Source organism: Eurytemora carolleeae, unplaced genomic scaffold (genome assembly GCF_000591075.1).
Source record: "Eurytemora carolleeae unplaced genomic scaffold, Eaff_2.0 scaffold655, whole genome shotgun sequence".
In the NCBI taxonomy this organism is placed as follows: domain Eukaryota; kingdom Metazoa; phylum Arthropoda; class Copepoda; order Calanoida; family Temoridae; genus Eurytemora; species Eurytemora carolleeae.
In genome coordinates, this window is record NW_019396642.1 from 103623 (window position 1) to 121951 (window position 18329).

At 30.1% G+C, this 18329-nt stretch overlaps 1 protein-coding gene across 1 annotated transcript; it reads left to right on the forward strand.

The window, feature by feature from the left end:
• The first annotated feature begins 4183 nt into the window (after positions 1-4183).
• Positions 4184-12664, forward strand: LOC111706768 (uncharacterized). Its single transcript, XM_023479704.1, has 8 exons — positions 4184-4299; positions 6186-6260; positions 7496-7554; positions 7860-8001; positions 8112-8402; positions 9493-9561; positions 10329-10371; positions 12426-12664. Exons 1-8 carry the CDS (start codon positions 4199-4201, stop codon positions 12495-12497), a joined length of 852 nt encoding a protein of 283 aa, XP_023335472.1. The 5' UTR covers positions 4184-4198; the 3' UTR covers positions 12498-12664.
• The last annotated feature ends 5665 nt before the right edge of the window (positions 12665-18329 follow it).

Here is an 18329-nt window from a genome sequence, read left to right on the forward strand (position 1 = left end):
GGCTAAAAATTTGTCACTTGTTTATTTTCAACAACTTCTGAGAAATTTTAATCTTTTTAAAATGTGTGTAGAAGGAACAGTTCTTCCTAGAAACCTCTCTGCTACATAATCAATACATTTGGCATCTACTATATATATATATATATTAATATATACTTGCTTGCTTGTCTGTTTATTTGTTTTTAACCGATAAACGTCAAAACGGCTAAACTGATCGGGCCCAAATTTTTGTTTTACCTAACTTCACCCCATGGGGAAGGTTTATGAAACATCAATATTGGAAAATAAATCCTGTAAAACAATTTACACTTTACCTACATATTTTATGCTCCTAATCATTTTTCCTTTAAAATCAGAAAGATTAAAGACGATGTTAGATATTTTCCCAAAGGATTTTTCCCAAGTTTCTCCCAAGAATATTTTCCAAGTGGGAACTTCCCAAATTTGCAATTTCCCAACCGGTAACTTCCCAAGCCTGTCCTAGCCGCAAAGCTCGGCCCCCTAGTCTGTTCTAGCCGCAGCACTCAGCCTATCCTAGTCGCCGCGCTTGGCCCCCATTGCAGCCTGCGCCGCCTCAGAGGGTCAAACCTAACCTTTGGGAAGTTGCCACTTGGGAAATTGCACACTTGGAAAGTTGTCACTTGGGAAATTGTCACTTGGGAAATCGCCCTTGGAAAAATGCATACGGGAATGTACCCAGCACCATAAAGACAACATATTTTTAAAAAAAGTAACCATTTAGCTAGGAAACTAAAAGTAACTGACAGTGATGCTAAAATCAGCCCCCCCCCCCCCAACATTTTGTTGAGTTTTTGTTTGCTCGAATTTACCTTTTAGGTTTAGGGTGTCCCACAAAACATGAAAGTAGCCAGACGTATTGAAGGTCGTCTTTGATTTTTAAAAAAAGCTATGGCATATATTCGTAAACCTAATGTTAAAAGTAAATTTCTAGAGTTTATAATCACAAAATACCAGTCTTGGCATTTCCTAATGTTGTCTGCTTTTTTGTGCGTTCAATAATACCAACTAACGATCTATTTAGGTTTTAGCCTGTCAAACCTTATTTCCTGCTCCCTCGTGTATCAAAGCCTGTTGGTCTGAAAATAGAACTCCTCATGTCTCAAGACTATTAGCCTGAAAATAGAACTCCGGGGTCAACTGTGGTTTGGCTTTTCCATGTGTTGAATCACGCGTTAGAAACATATTTTCCTGGATGTCATCTTTTAAAGGACACAAATATTACAATACTTTATACACGGGGCGCCACCCCATTGCTATGTCAACTACAGGCATATTTACAAGTAAGCCTCTTTACATGGTTACAATAGAGTATTTGCCAAAAAACTATAACTCTGTTAGATCAAATAATCTAAGTTTGAAATATTGAAGTTGAGGGACCTCTTGAAGTTGTACACCAACAGGTTACAAAAATATCGGGATTACACATTTTTATATTTTGGCGAAGACTGAATTGTTTTACTTTAAAAAAGTGTGCTTGGAAGAAAACTATACAACAAGTCTTTTTACTAGATTTCCCAAAAAGCAGTATATTGTTGAAATGCATTATTCAATGACTGGAATTGGGGCTTAAAAATAGATTTAAGTTGGAATTTCTGTTAGACAAACCTGACACCCCCCCCCCTAAAAATTTTTTTTTTAAGTTGTTGGTTTTACACAGAAGATAAGATGGTATTGGTCTGCTGGGCTAGTATACCTACGTGGCATAACTCTTCTGGTTATATATATATTACTCCGGGGGTCTCCGATACATACTCAGGGGGTCTCCGATACAGAGCCATGAGAACCAGCGGAGTATTCCGTCCGAACCCTTCAGTTGGATTAGAATCCTCTTCAGGACTATACCAGGGACTCAGGCCTTCATTTTTTTTAAATTTTATTTCCATAGATCACATTTTTTTTAACTTTTAACTTTTGAACTTTTAGGTTAAATTGTGTGTATCAAATTTTCAAAAGTTTTAATAAAGAGGTTCCAATGTGTTTATATCTGAACCCTTGAGCTAACTGCCTAGAAGTGGGTAAAGTATTTAGAATGAATTCAGTTCTCAGGAATTTCACCCTGTCCCGTTTGGGCTATTTTTCTCTAATATAGATGGGGGGGGGGGATCCCCTTTGATTTTGCCCTTAGAGAGGAGATAAGGGAGTGTGATACATGCAGAGGGCGGACATGTCATGTATGTTTGTCTGTACCAAAAGAGTGTGTGTAAGTAATACCGAACAAAAGGCGTGTGCTGTATATACAGTACATAAGAATGTCTTTATGTGTACAGTCTAGAAGAGTACATTTGTTTATTGTTAATTGTTAACTTTAAAATAAGTTTAATATAGATGTAATATATTATGTATATTTTCTTTTCATGCAAAGAATATAATTTGATAAAAGTTTACAATAAACAACTCGTTATTACAGCTAATTATAATTGACGACATTGTTTTATTAGTAAATAAAATTTTTATTTTTTGAAACACAGACCCGCCGTTTGACCGTCCTCCACCATACCCAATGCTTAAAAAAATGCAACAGAGGGGGTGCCCCTAATCGTGACAGGGTTTAGGGTGATATTTTTTTATTGTTTTGGATGTACATGTAGAAAAGGTACATTATGCTAAGATTTAAGGCCAATCGTGATTAACAAAGAGACCTCTCTATAATCTGTTGACATAAAGCAATATGGAAACTTGAGATGGAAATTATCAACCATATCTTAATAGCATAATCATGTTTTTAACTCTCCTTCAGCTCAAAGAAGCAAACTATCTTTATTCTTAACAACATCAAATTTAATTTTAAATTTGATTTTAAATTTGATTTTCAAATGTCCGTTTTTTCAAAACAAATGACAACCAAAAACAGAAATGAACAGACATGATCAGAACTAGAACAATCATAAACAATAAAGTTTTTTCTATCAGCAACATTTTAAAAGTTTAGCTGCTGTAAAAAATTTACTACTTAACTATAAAACAAGGTTTCTAAGACACCCCTTTTCTAATAAAAATTTTATCTTTTTGCTCTTGTTTTTCAGGTTTTTGCTCTTGTTTTTCAAGTTACCATTTTTCATCGTACTCTGCAATACACAACAAAGTTCGCGGAATTTTCTATTTGATTTCCAGGCAAAATATATAATTAGTATCACTAGTGTTAAAATATATAATTAGTATCACTATTGTTAAAATATATAATTAGTATCACTAGTGTTAAAATATATAATTAGTATCACTAGTGTTAAAAATTTGCAGTCGAAATATCAAAATGGAGCCAAGTTTGTCAAATATAAATCAAAATTTCACAACTAAATTTTCAGCTTTTTAAGATTTTCCTTATTACTTTGTACTTTTATTCTAATTTTGATTCGGGCATTCCCCACTTGAATTAAAATTAAGTCTTTATTTTCTAGCAACCTAATGGCTTAAACCTTTGATATTTCAGACTTTGGTTATTGGATCTCTAACAGAATTCTTAGTTTGAAATATCTATGGTCTATCACATTGGGTTGCAAAGATATTGGGATTAGAAATCAGAGTTTGTGGCAAAGACTCAATTCCTTAATGTAATCAACGAAATTAACAAGATCAAGTTGGGTAAATAGTATTCAAATTCTAAAAATTTGGATTTTTATAAAGTGAACAATTTCCTTTCTATGAAATTTTTTTGATCTGTCACATGACTATAGGAATTATAGTGTGCAGATATATAAAACTGATAGTATTCACTGTTTCCTGTCAGCGATTTCCTGTAGAATATGTATATATTGTACAAAAGAATTGTAATATCATTAATCTCTCATTGTAAATTCTAAACTTGTCATAATGTAAAAAACAAGAAGTCATTAGCCCTGCATTCATGTTGTATTTATTCCCACTGTGTACTTTACAACCGCTGCTTTTTATTTTTTTCTACCCTTCTGACTTTAATATCCCAACTACTTTATTACCATACTGGTACTTTACTATCCCTTACTTTGAAATCTCCACCCCTTATTTTTTCTTTTATACGCCTAATTATACTTTTCTACATCTATTTTACTATAGAAACATATACTTTTAATACTTTTCTACACATAATTTATACATGTACTTTGCTTGTCTGGGTTTTTTTATATAATCAGCGAACCTTTTTTATTACATGGTTTATCAATTTATACATACAAAGAGACAATGTTTAAAATTGAGATAGGAGATGGCCGCACAGCGCCCTGAAACCCTACTTTTAATAAAATTCAAAAAATTAGTTCAGGAGCTAAACGCCCACCCTCTTCTATTCTTTAGGCGGTTTCGAAGGTAAAAGATTATGCTTTGGACTTAAGAGATTGAGTCTTTGCCACAAACTTTGAATTTCTAATTCCTTAATCTTTTCAATCAAATTTTGTAGACCTTAAATATGTCAAATGATGACTTCGTTAGATCTAAGTTTAAAATATCAAAGGTTTACAATATAAGGTTGCAAAGATATAGGGATTGGACAATTTTTGTTTGTTGCAAGAACTCAATTGCTCTCTAATGGAATGCCCATGCCATATAACACTTACTGTTTGAACAGTTTATTACAGGTAAATGTGTCAAACCTATCTTAGCATAACGCCTATTACAAAAATATTCCAATATTGAAATAGAAAATTAAAGAACTAATAAAACTTATTAATTTACTCGTTACAAATGATACTTATTTTGTATATATTTTATTGAATTTTATTGTGATAAGCGATTTGAAGCTAAAAATTATAGTAAATATTAAGATAAAAGACGTGGTTTCTGAATTAAATGAGCCAAATTAAATGAGTCTAATTTTACAAGAGTTTAATTTTACAAGAGATTAATTTTACAGGAGTATAAATTTACAGGAATTTAATTTTACAAGAGTTTAAATTTACAAAAGCTTTCACAGCTTTAATTTATTTAATTATTTTATAATTTTATTTACCATGGCCTATAGGTTCAATTTCCCAATGGTTTTCTTTAACAAGGGTTTGAACTCCCAAGGATTAACATTTTGAGTCAGTGTCAGCCCTCAAGAGTCTTATTTGTACAGATGTATAAATCTGGCATTACAGTTTTTAATTGAAGGATTACTTGAAAATACGTTTTTAATTGAGGGATTACTTGAAAATACGTTTTTAATTGAAGGATTACTTGAAAATACGTTTTTAATTGAAGGATTACTTGAAAATACGTTTTGAATTGAGGGATTACTTGAAAATACGTTTTTAATTGAAGGATTACTTGAAAATACGTTTTTAATTGAAGGATTACTTGAAAATACGTAAATACGACATTTTTAAAATATATTTTTTGAAATTCCCATAACAGTCGACTTGCAATAACAATGTTTTTCAACTTGACGCTAAATTTGCGTCCTAAGTCAGCATAATTTATACACGTTAATCCACATTCAAAATATGTAAAGATGTTGCAATCCAAACTAACACTTTTATGTTTTCTAAGCATTGATTACATAAATAAAGTCAGATATATCACGACATGTTGTCTATTGTCCCCACTTTCGATGTTATTATTTTCAAAAAATTTTAAAATTTAAGTTTTATGATTTTTTTTTTGGGGTAATATTTTGATTAAACTTTTATTTTTGCTGACGAATAAAGCCCATGTCTCTATCTCTCTTATTTCATTTGTTTTATTTAGCACAGAAACTGTTTTTTTTTGTCTCAATCGGATTTTTTATCTCTATGTTTTTTCAACCTGATGATGTATACTGTGATCATAGCTTTTGATATCAAAAGTATACCATATTATGATATTAGGTTGCCGGCCAAAAATAGAGCGTTGCAAATTTTTTATCTCAAACATAGGGCGTTGCAAACTTTCGCGAACATTTCAATTCTGCAAATTACGTTTTAATCTTTTTGTGATTTACAAAACTTTATTTTCAAAAGAGCTTTTTTGCTTCACAAAATATTAAGTTTTTAAAATTAAATATAAAGATTATTTATATTTCATTAATCTTTCATTTCTAAACTTAAGTAGTAGATCTTATATTCTATATATATACCTTACTTGTTTGGGTTTTTGTTTGAGTGTTTGTTTGTTTGTTTGTATCCAATAAACGTCAAACCTGTGTTTAACATCTAAACATGTTACTGAAAGCCTAGCATTTTAGAATTTAATAAAGCATTCAATCCAAAATGAATTAAATTTCAATAATTTTCCAGATCTTGTGGAATGTTTTTGAGGATTCTCGTTATTTGTACTCTGCTGCCATTTCTTCATGCTCTCTCTAATTCCAGGTATAATAATTATACTCATAATATGAACATTAAATATATGAAAACAGAATATATTCAATAAAATACAAATTGAAGAGCAAATTTTGAATAAATGTGATTTAAAGGTTTGTTAACAGAAGTTTTTAAAAAATCATTCGAAATTCCTTTTCAAGTGTTAACAAATATTAAAGGGAGAGTCGTTATAATTTTAAGCGGACCTTCTGTTTCATCCTGCCCGATTTTATCCTTGCTTGAAAAGTGATTTAATTTGTTTATTTCTCCATTGCTTTCATTGCGCAAGTCACTTTTGTATAGCATTGTAAATCGTACTTGCTACTCTATCAATGGAGGGTCACGTTACGGAAATTACGTTTACAGTCCCTTTAATTGACATTACAAAAAGTTTTATTCATGTTTTAACAAAAGGACTGTTAGTAAAAATATACGAATTGAAAATAAGGAATTAATTAAAAGTAAAAACTAATAAATATTTGTTTTTAAACATACAGTCTAATAATGCCTAATCCACGCCGAAACTTCTCAGTTTAGAGTATTTCTACATATTTTAATCATGGACAACGTACATCAAAGCAAAGCAAAAATAACATTTTTTTCCATAACACATAATTTTTTTCTGGCTAATTAGACGCAGTAGAAACATTCATTTACAAGGCATGAATGGAATACAAAAGTAATTTATTTCTATTGGGTAATTAACGTATGCATATATAATGGACTAAATGTTTCTAAAAACGGGCTCCTCAAAAACACTAAAATGAGGTATTGACGAACCATGGATTCAATCGTCGACATGGTTATATTTTCATAACGTTCCAATTTTCTATATCGAGACTTGAATACAAACAAAATTCCATTTAATAAAGGTTACCTGAATTAATGCAGCAGTTAGGTCATAATCCTTTCAAATTTTTTTGATAATTTCCTCCGTTGACGGAACCTTCAGTGAAATTTTCTCATCTGCTTTTAACGAGAAACTTAATAATTCTTTCTGTTCGATAGCGTAATTTTCTGTTGATTTTTTAAACTTGTATTCGTTAGAACGGAACTTTTCCCAGTTTTTTTAAAAGGGTTAGTCATAGATTTGGGGAAAACAAAATTATTATAGTTTAGGAGAGGTTAAAGGCATAACGATTAAGGACTTTTTAAACAAGTTTTTGTCTTAAAATATGGTAAATTTCTTTCGACTCTTTTATGGAGTTTTTTTTTAACATTTTCGAAAATTTTCATTTTATTAGAGAGTTGGATGGAGTTCAAGGGACCTTGATGGAGCATTATCCAGAGAATCCGGGGAAAGGTATCATTTAAAAATATTCATTTTAAAAATCAGATCTTAAATTTTTGGGGGAGTTAGGAATAGAAAATGGCTTAGTTTTTATAAAACTAACTCACAGATTCTTAAATTCTCAACATAAGCGTTTCAAATCGTATTTTTACATTAAAAAAAATAAAGTAGTCTTTGAAATTTTAAATTGCTTTTTATAGGTCTTTATACTTCCATACAAAATATATGAACTTCTTTCTTTCACATGTTTCAATTATTCAAACTTCTTCGATATGTGAAAAAAACAATAGGAATTCTTCTAAAAATGTTTAATTTAGGATTTTCTGACGCCCAACACTTTAAGAAGCTGGTTGATGTGTTTAAGAGGTACTTCAGTATACCGGACTCTAGGCATCAGGAGACAAGCACTCAGAACACAAATTATTATATCAAAAAGTCCTACATGGGTCGACTTGTTAGGGAAGAGAATATTTCAATATAAAAGTCAAATTTCCCAATTTGTCTAAAACATGATTTGGACTAAATACGGTTTCTTTTTTATTAATAAAAATATTAATTTTCTTACTAAGACCTCGACGGGATCATTACCAATTCACATCTGAAGTCGAAACACCGAGGAATGATTTATACCTGGATAGAACCACAGAGGATCATCAAGTAATTGTGAATGGTCCGCTCAACGATGAATCTGGCGATGTATTTGCTACGGATAGATATCTAAAGGATAATACTGATGATGCGTTTGCTGTTGATAGATATCTGAAGGATGATACTGATCATGGATTTGCTACAGATAAACTTTCTTCAGGAGACAGCATGGCTAAACGTTCCTACCTGCCTGCCCTTCTACAGGCTGCAAGGTAAGATTTTCATTTGAAAAAAGTATATATTTTTACCCTGGCTTTTTTAATTGTCCGATGTCTTATCAATTCTATAAAAATCAGAATCATCAGAAATGACGATAAAATTTTCTGAAAACTGGGAGTGGGAAAGGATACTGAAAAATAGAATTATCTACACTGAAAGTACCAAAATTTACAAAAATTTTGTTTCTATTGTTTCATTTATTTGTAGGTTTCATATTTTACTTAAATTCTAAAATAATGTTTCTTTTGGTTCCAAAAACTATTCAAAGTTCATTTTTAAATTCTTATTTTATTAACAGACTTTCACGATTTGATGTTATACAACTTAAAAAAAGTACGTTGAATTTTCATGAGCAAAGTGACAAGAAAAAAGAAAATTTTAAAACCTTTCAAAATAATGTAAAAAAATTTTTGTCTCAAGCTGTTGGGTACTCATTTTCAAATTATTACAAGCTTGGGAACCGGCGTTGCCAAGGTTACTAAAAGTTACTTCCAGAAGTTTACCCGCACTTGAACGATTTTAACGGGAATCTAAATTTTCGCTATTAAAGTCGACCCACTCAAATTAGAATCTTAAAACCAAACTATGAACATTCCCGTGGGTCTCCCAAATTATCCAATCAAAATATGAGACAAATCTGTCTAGGGGATTCCTGAGTTGTGATCGGACAAACAAACAGACAGGCAGACAAACAGAGATTACAACTTTATATATACAAAAGATACAAGCTCGTGCTTAGTTTCCTTGGGACCTCAGTGCTTTAAAGTAGAAAATGTTAGATAAGCTTTATATTCAAGCGAGCAATCAAGATTAGAGAGTTCCTGAGTTTTCTCATAATCAGTTTGGTAGATTTTTAAAAATAAGTTTTTGATCATTTTCGACAAAGAGAGAAATTCTGTAAATATAACTATTAAACAATAATGATACAAAAATATGAAGAAAAACTGTATACTTACGCCGCAAACTCTAATGTTTCATCCCTACTTTTGAAGCCTGAAGGTGGAAACCTTTGATATTTACAAGTTTGATTATCTCATCTATTCGAATTTGTAGGTCTACGACTTCAGATCAGTTTACTTTTAGACTGAGGAAAAAGGAAGATACGGGAGCAGTTACTGGACTGAGCATTACAAACAACTTTGATGTACTCAGGGAAGAAAAAATATATATACAACATCCAAATGTTTTTTTAATTACTGATTTATGAAAGTGTCAAAAGAACAGACAATTGGAAATTTTGCATTTTTTTAATTATTGATTTAAAGAATGAAATAGTCTTAAGTACGCTTATAAGCTAGTTTATTATCATTATTTTCGGTTAGTTAATACCAAATAGATTATTAAGTATAATAGGTGGTAACAGAGAAATGGACCAATTATACATGACGTCACAAGTGTCAAATATAACAAGGAAAACGAAATTTTTCACATTAAGCGTAAAAACAGAAATTTAAGAACACATAACATTTCACTTATTTTATAAGATAAGATAAGCAAAGTCTATGCAAGGATGGCAATGTCCTCGTTCACAACGGTACCCTTGAAAACCTTTCTCTCTGGTAAATAATGTCAAAGATGTTGTAATTTTTCTAGGTTTAAATCTGTTTAATTCTGCAGAAACATTCTATATTTCTTCCTGCATTAGAAATGCGCAAATCACTTTTGTTACGCAAATTGATATATAACTCTTACTTGATAAGACAAGGCTTTTAAGGGTGCCGTTTTGCATTGGGTATGGCTGTCTTTGCATGGAGAGTCGGTTGAATTTAATTACGCTTAGAGTTTCTTTAAGGTCGAATATTTAATTTTTCTCCCGATTTTGTTATGCAAATTTGTAAGGAACCAAAAACTGAGAATAATTATTCTAAAGCGGGCACCAAGCACTGCGAATTCTGGTATTATTTATTTTTGGACTGCAGGAGGAGGTGGCTTGAGAATCTGCACAGAAGACAAGGAGTTAAAGTAAGAAATATTCAAATATTTATGTGAGCTGAGATTGGAACTCTAGAATTGAATGCTTCATCTCAATATTTAGTATTTCTGCAGATTAGTTTTATCTTTATTCAATATCCCACATGGTGATCACACTGGAGGAATATTTTAAATAAAGAGATTAAGCATAGATAATAAAAAGTGGCCACTATGGATATCGAGAACAAGCGATTGGGATTATGATTATCAGCACAAAGTTCCCAGCTCTTGAAACAATTTGTTTTCATCTCTATTGCAAAAGAGGATTCTCTAATAAAGTGTTAAATAGAAAGCACTGATAATTAGAATTAACATGTAGGACACACTTTTAAAAACGCAGTTTTAATTGAAAAATCTTAAAACTGGACTAAATTCACGCTTTAAAGGGACTGTACTCTTATATAAAGTGACCCTTCTTTAAAAATTTTGGCACGCCGGATTAGATATGAAAATCTGAGTTTGTCACAATAACTCAGTTTTCATTCATGGCTTTTTTATGCAATCTATTTAACCAGTTAAAGAACGAGATTTTCGTTATTTTTCTAAAATATTAAGATTTTATTGAAAATTGTTGATTAATATATGCAATATAAAAAGAAAATATTAAAAACCAGCTTAAAAAAAACTAGTTTCCTGTGAAATTCTGAAAAAATCTAATTTTGAAAAAATATCGAATAAAAAAATTCGATTTTTTGAAAATAATTACAATTCTTAGCCTATGCTACCCTCAAGAAACCCAAGGGTTTCCTTAAAAAATGTTAGCCGATTCGATCCAACCGTTTTGCCATATTTAATTAAAGATAATTTTTAAAAAAAAATTGTGTTCAGTGAAAAATTTAAACAAATTTCATCTTTAGGACTCATTATGATCGTAAAAAGCATGATTATCTAATTAAAGTATAATAGTTACTTTAATGCATTTCAAGAATAAATTTCACTACATGGTAGCCTATGGCATTTAGAAATTCATACTTTACTGAGAAAGACCGAGTTTAAAATACACAAATTAAAATGTAAAGCACTTTCTCATCATTGCTTCACGAATTTCACATGTTTTAATATTTTTCAACCGGCTTTTCTTAAATATAAATTTTTGACCCGATGATCAGTTTATTAGATTTAAAGCTATGTAATTTTCTATAAAGTTTCCCCCCACAAAAGGAATTAAGTCTTCGCAACAAACTCAAATTTTCTAATTCCTATATCTTTGCAAGCTGATGTTAAATAACCTTGATATTTTAAGCTTAGATTGTTTGATCCACCGAATCCAAAGTATGAAATTTCTGAAGACTACGACCTTGGGTTGCAAAGATATAAGGATTACAAAATAATTATTTGTGGAAAAGACTTTATTGATATTAAATCTTTCCTGTATCATACTGCATCTAACATGACAAAACATCTTATATTTTATACTGAAGATTATTAGGGTTAAACAATTTTAACCCGGTACGTCTTTAAAGAGTGCAATTCGGAGAAGATTATTATGTAATTAAGTGTTTATCATAATCATAATTCTTCTCATAAACTCACGTAGCGCAAAGCATGAACTCGGGGTGTTTTGTTTAGAATTTGATAATTAAGTTTCATAAAATTAATGAAAACAATTAAGAAATTTTTTAAAATTTTGTTCACAATGTGAATATGACATGCATTAAAATTAAAATTGGAGTCGCGCACATTCTCAATTTTTCTAACCCTTATTTTTTGCAATATGATCTCATACATTCTATAGTGTATTGGGATTTTTGTTTGAAAAATTATCAAATTGAATGAAACTTCCAAGAAAGCAAAAAATGCTTTTATTCATTAGAGAAGACGACATTTTTTTACAGTCTTTATTAGACCAAACAAAGTGCGTAGAATTTTCGTAGATCTTCCAATGCTGCATTTTTATATTAAAAGTCTTTGATTAGATCTAATAGGCTGTCCAGTAGTTCAACATTTTGGACAAATATTTTGAATAATTAATTGATTGATTGAAACGTCTTTTGATTAATTGGTTAATTAAATGATGATTGATTTATTGATTAATTGTCATTTAGGACTTCAGGCGAGGCGGTCGTCCAGGCACCAGCAACTTACAGAACCAACATTTACTGGATTCTATTGGATAAATTAACAAGACCATGGTCTACAGCATCAATAGCATCGGTTTCAAGATCATTATCAGTAGCCTTCAGATCTTTGGCTCTATAAGAATCATCTATACAAACTTACTTTATGTACGTTTCGCTATTTGTACATGTACCGATAATTACAATAAATATTGAATACTCCTGGAGAAGTTATGCCGGCTGTTTCTGACAAACCAAAAATGTTGTCTCTTTGTATAAATTGTTCATTATTTTCCCTTGAAAAGGCTGTTTTTATTTCATTAAAATTGTTTTGTTGCTCTAATTTTTTTTCTTGTTGCCCTAACAATGTTTTTTTGTTTCTTGAAAACTTTTTTTCTTTCAATTTCTTTCGCTGTTTTTTCAAAGTTTGGTTTTGAAAATAAAACAAAGCTAGGCTTTAACTCGGAGTTACCGGTACTTCAAAGGCTGTCAGAAAAAAAAATTATGTACAGAAAAAATAAGTACACCCTATACAGCACACTTTGTACAGTGTACAGTAAGAAATTTAAACAAATCCCTAAATATTGCTGCACAGTGTTAGTTTAAATGTCTATACTTTTGTTAGAAATAAAAATTGAATTTAAATGAACAAAACAAATATTTTAAAATACTGTAAATATATTAATTACATACAACAAAAAAAATAAAAAAACTTCCGAAATATTTTCTTATCACTTTGTTCGTCAGTTGAGCATTTTGGTGATTATTTTCTTTTGTGGTGTCTCTATGAAACAAACACTAATAAATCAAATTAGCAATCAAATAAAGATATCAAGAGTACCGCTGTTAATCAAAATATTTAACTTATATATTTTTCAGTTTAATGAGGAATATAATACACAGCAGGTATTATAATGTATTTGAGTAATTTCAAAATAATATTTGGTTTAAAAATTAAATGACGATTGAAATAAAAAAAATCATTTAAATGAAAGAGAATTTTTTTTCTTTCAAAATTCTAAAATTGGCCTTGTTAAGTTGTTAAGCTGTAAAGCCGAATTTAAAAAGTAAAAAGAGTTTTATGAGTGGATTTTGATTAAAAAAAAAATTTGCAATAAATCAAAAAATGTTGAAAATATCAATAAAATAAAGTACCCTTTATATCTATATATTTATACATCTATATATTTCTTGCACTAGTCCAGCTTTGCAAGAGACGTTTTTAAAAAATATTAGACACCCAGATTCAATATATAGTTAAGATGGGCTGGAGAGATTAAACAAAATATCGAAGAAATTATTTATACATATATGTCATAAAATTATCCCAACTATAAAAACAAGGGGGGGGGGGTTGAATGAGTGAGGAAATTCTAAAAATAGCCATGATTCATTTTGTGGAATAATACCTGCTAATTTATATGCATCAAGAGAATGCTATTTGATGAACAATCTTCAAACTTTTCAGTTTAAATGAGTTTTCAAGTATAAAAGACGTGTATGGATTAAGCAACAAGGATGTGTAGCACAGTATAAACTGAGAAATATTTGTTTGGATATTGTAAATCTTGATCATATGATCTCGATATCAAATGTGGACGTTTAAAAGTTTGAGGAACAATTCTGATCCATAAAAAGTTATCTCTGCAGGGTATGAACACCACGGGATATTGAAGAGGAATCAGACCGTAGATCTGCATAAAATGGAGGTCTCGAAATTTCCAAAGCAAAAGTTAGAATTCTGTGAGCTTAATTTATTTATTGGATTTTCTCGTGTATTCGGTTTTTAAAGGAATTAAATAAAATTAAAACACATATTATTTTTCAGAGTGATTTGGTTATGGTAAAAAGATCCTAAACACTTCAGAATCAAAAGACACAGAAATAATATATATATATATTTATATGTATATTTTTATTTTATTTTATATTATTTGTATGTATATTTGTATATGCTGAACAGCTGAACCCAGTTGGCTGATAACAAACAGGTCAAAAATGAACTAAATTTTCAAAATCAATATTTTTTTTCAAAAATCGAATTTTTATTTTAGAACTTGAAATTTTTTTTAATTCAATTTATTTCAAAATTCCACTGGCACAACAGCTAGTGGTTAATACAACTTTGGTGACCTATTAATTTCAAAGTACTGAAATCAAGAGCGGCGTTACATGATATCACAAAGCAAACCTTACTCTTAAGCCCTGAATCGAATGAAAAAAGATATGAATCATTGTTTTCGTCTTGAAAATATTAATTCGGCGGTTCGGCGGTATATATTGGCAAGTTACTTTTCAGAGAACCTTAAAGATATAGAAAACTACCTAAACAAGAAGTATTAAAGAGTGGACCCATGGGTCCCTTTAGAGCTTAGTATGTTTGTGGCTTACCCTTAAGGGGGCTGCAGACTAAATTTAGGTGTTGGACATTTAAAGAAAGACATTTCATAGGTAGGACGTTTCATAAACAGAAAATTTTAAAAGACATTTTATAGAAGGAAATTTGATAGAAGACATTTTATAGACAGGACATTTGATAAATAGGACATTTGATGAACAGAGAAAAAAATTCTTAGATTTGGTAATTTCTCTTTCAAGTAATATTATTTAATGAAATATACCCTGTTCTTTCTATGATCTTTCTGATTTTTACTTCACACATTATTTATATTTTTGTTGTTTTTAGTTGAGACACCCCCATTGATTAACAATATTTGTATTTGCATTGTATCAAAAACTTAAAACCTTTAAAAATTGGGACATATGTTTCTAAACCAAAAACCTTAATTGTCTAAAAAAATGCTTTTCTGTCTATGAAATCACCAATCTGTAAATTCTTCCTTGTCTATGAAAAATTTACCCTGTCTATAAGTAGTCTATTAAATATCAAATCTATGAAATGTCCTATCTATGAAATGTCCTCTATCTATGAAATGTCCTATCTATGAGTTTCTTTTTCTATGAACTTTTCTTTCTATAAAATGTTCTATTTATGATTTTTTTATCTTTAAATGTCCATTTGTAACTGTCTTTTTATGAAATGTCTCATACACTGTATTTTCAAGGGACCCTCCATATATAAAATTTAGTGTCCATTTCACAGCAGTTTCATGATTAAACCTTTAAATGATTAAGTATTATATGGACATATTCTTACTGAGCTTATATATCTAAGGAATATTAATAGTTAGTTCTTACAAATTCTAGAGTAGGTAGAGAATTAAATTCGAAAGATTACACACGGATCTCTCTGTACTCTATGAAAGGTTTAAATAATAGCGTTGTAAATCGGGCATTGCCCTCTTAGAATCTATCAAGCATAAAGATTAGAGTCAAACATAATGACATATTTAAGGATTTAAATTATGAATATATCAGAACAGGATAAAATATACTACATTAAAAAGGGATCTGCAGTCTTGCGGACACCTTCAAACTCAAATATTTTAACTTTTATAAGATGTCGTAGACCTTAAATATTCCAAAATACGAATTCTGTTGTATCAAATAGCTAAGTTTGAAATAAAAAAGTGTAATCTTTTGTTTTAAAGAGGTCAGGCTTCAAATCATCTAAGAAATTACTCTCCACAAAAAATAATAAAATAAAAACAGTAAAATTGATGTAAGATTTGGATACAATATGTCTTTTTTTGGCGTTATTGACATCAAAATTTGATTAAATAGAACGTTTTTAGGGCCTTGGAGTAAATTATAATTTTTTTATAAGCTGCCTCCTTTTTAAAATAAAATGATTTATTAATACTTATATTGTAAAAATAATGTATTGCTTTTAACGCCCAAATCAGGACATGCTCTATAAATAGAATCATACATGTTTATACATTTGCAGGAACAAATTATATATGATCTAGATACGTGTTGTGAATTTATAAAAATTGTATTATTATGTCACATGAGAAAAATGCTCTGATTTTTACAGAGCATGCTTTGAACAACCCTTTCTCTGTTTGAACATTTTTAACAACATGTTTTTTTAATACAAGGCTTCCCCAGGTGCATTGACAAATTTTTAACTAAGAATTACTTTACAAGAGATAGAAACTCTTGAAAGATGAAGCCTTGATTTCGATCTTTTGTTGATCTACATATTAATTTAATCTTTATTCACTATCCTCTGAAGAGTGTCCTCCAGGGGGGCAGGATCTTAGCTACCTCTCCGTGTGTATTAGCCCAAGTGTATACTTCGGACTGTTTACTGATAAAGGATATTAAGAGATTATGGCATATTCATACAGTACAACATAGAGTAATAAAACTAAGAGGTGAAGCTTAGCTCAGATGTACACAACCGACCTGTCTATTCATTAATTAATAGACAGGTCGGTTGTGTACATCACGATATGTTTACGTATCTAACGCTGTACACTTGTATATAGAGCGATCGTATTTCCCAAGGGGGATTTTATGGAATTGACCAATTTTTAGATTTTCTTTCTTTATTTAAAAAGAATTCGAGGATGTTGACTGCAAACATTTGACAATTGTAGGTTTTCAATTTATTAGCTAAAAGTTCTGTCAAAAATATTAAGTTTCTAGGGCATGAATTTAACTGAAAACATTCTTATTTCAAACATTTTTTATTGTTTCTTCTCTTCAACTCTTTATCATAAACATGATAGTGTATGCAGGGTTAACCACAAAGGTGAAACAACGATGACACGAACCCTAAACAGGCGGGGGGAGGGGGGCATTTGGCTCCCCCCCTCTAGTTTTTTGACTTTTCATAAATAGAAATTTAAAGGATTTTTTGGTAATTTTTTATGCCTAAGGTAGGGTGCAGGGCGATAAAAAACCAGAGTATGTAAAAAAATCTTAAATAGCCCATAACTTTTTTATTACTAAAGCTACAGATCTGAAAACTATTTTTTTGAAAAGCCCTTGAAAAATGGATGAAGAAACGTTTGTCGCACTTTGATATTTGTTCTAAACAAAAAAGAACTAATTTATCTAATTATCAATACTAATATTCAAATATCTACATTAAACCACTCCTTAGAAATACGATCCCTCTATATATACAAGTGTACAACGTTAGATACGTAAACATATCGTGATGTACACAACCGACCTGTCTATTAATTATTTAATAGACAGGTCGGTTGTGTACATCTGAGCTAAGCTTCACCTCTTCGTTTTATTACTCTATGAGTACAAACATCAAATATGAAGTACGCTTTCGTTGGTGTCGTCTATGGAAAACAAACATCCAATCAAAAGCCAGGACATTTTGTATATAACCAATGAAAGAACAGATATATTGCGGATATCCAAAATCAAGTAATTAAACAGGTGCTGCGTAAAATTAAATTAAGTGCCCACTGAGGATATCAATATCTGTGGATCGGGATTATATGTACAAAACACAAAAGTTCCCCGCTCAGCAAACATTTTATCTTCGTGCATAATAATAAATTACAATTTTAGATTTCACAGATTTTTTAGTTTTAAAAATGGTATTTTTGAAATTCCTTAAATGAAAAAAATATTTTGATCTGCCGAAATTTTTACTTGGGTTCATGTGAGGTTCTTCGAAAATGGGGTAACACACAAAAAAAGCTGCATTCCTGTTATTATCTTTCTTTTACTTATTTTTGTTTATTAAGCTTTGTTTTCAGAAGTTTACAAATAAAATATGACCTATTTTTACTTTTTGTCTCGTAATATTAGATATTTTATGTAACATATTCTGACAAATATTCAATATGTATAAAGTATATAAAATAAAGGATACAAAATAATAACCATTGCACTAATAAAGTATTTTTAACATTATGAACATTTAATATTTGAAAATAAGATAATTTTGAATCTATAAGTTGGTAAATGACAAAAAGTTTACATTCATCTTTTGAACCTCTCCTTTTCCAAATG

What these genes read in the sequence shown, in the direction of transcription:
- LOC111706768 (XM_023479704.1), top strand. Translation starts at nt 4,199, where the DNA reads ATGGCCGCACAGCGCCCTGAAACCCTACTTTTAATAAAATTCAAAAAA. An exon ending in TTCTTTAGGCGGTTTCGAAG is followed by an intron (nt 4,300 to 6,185) that starts GTAAAAGATTAT and finishes ATAATTTTCCAG; the next exon opens with ATCTTGTGGAATGTTTTTGA. An exon ending in GCCCTTCTACAGGCTGCAAG is followed by an intron (nt 8,403 to 9,492) that starts GTAAGATTTTCA and finishes GTTTACTTTTAG; the next exon opens with ACTGAGGAAAAAGGAAGATA.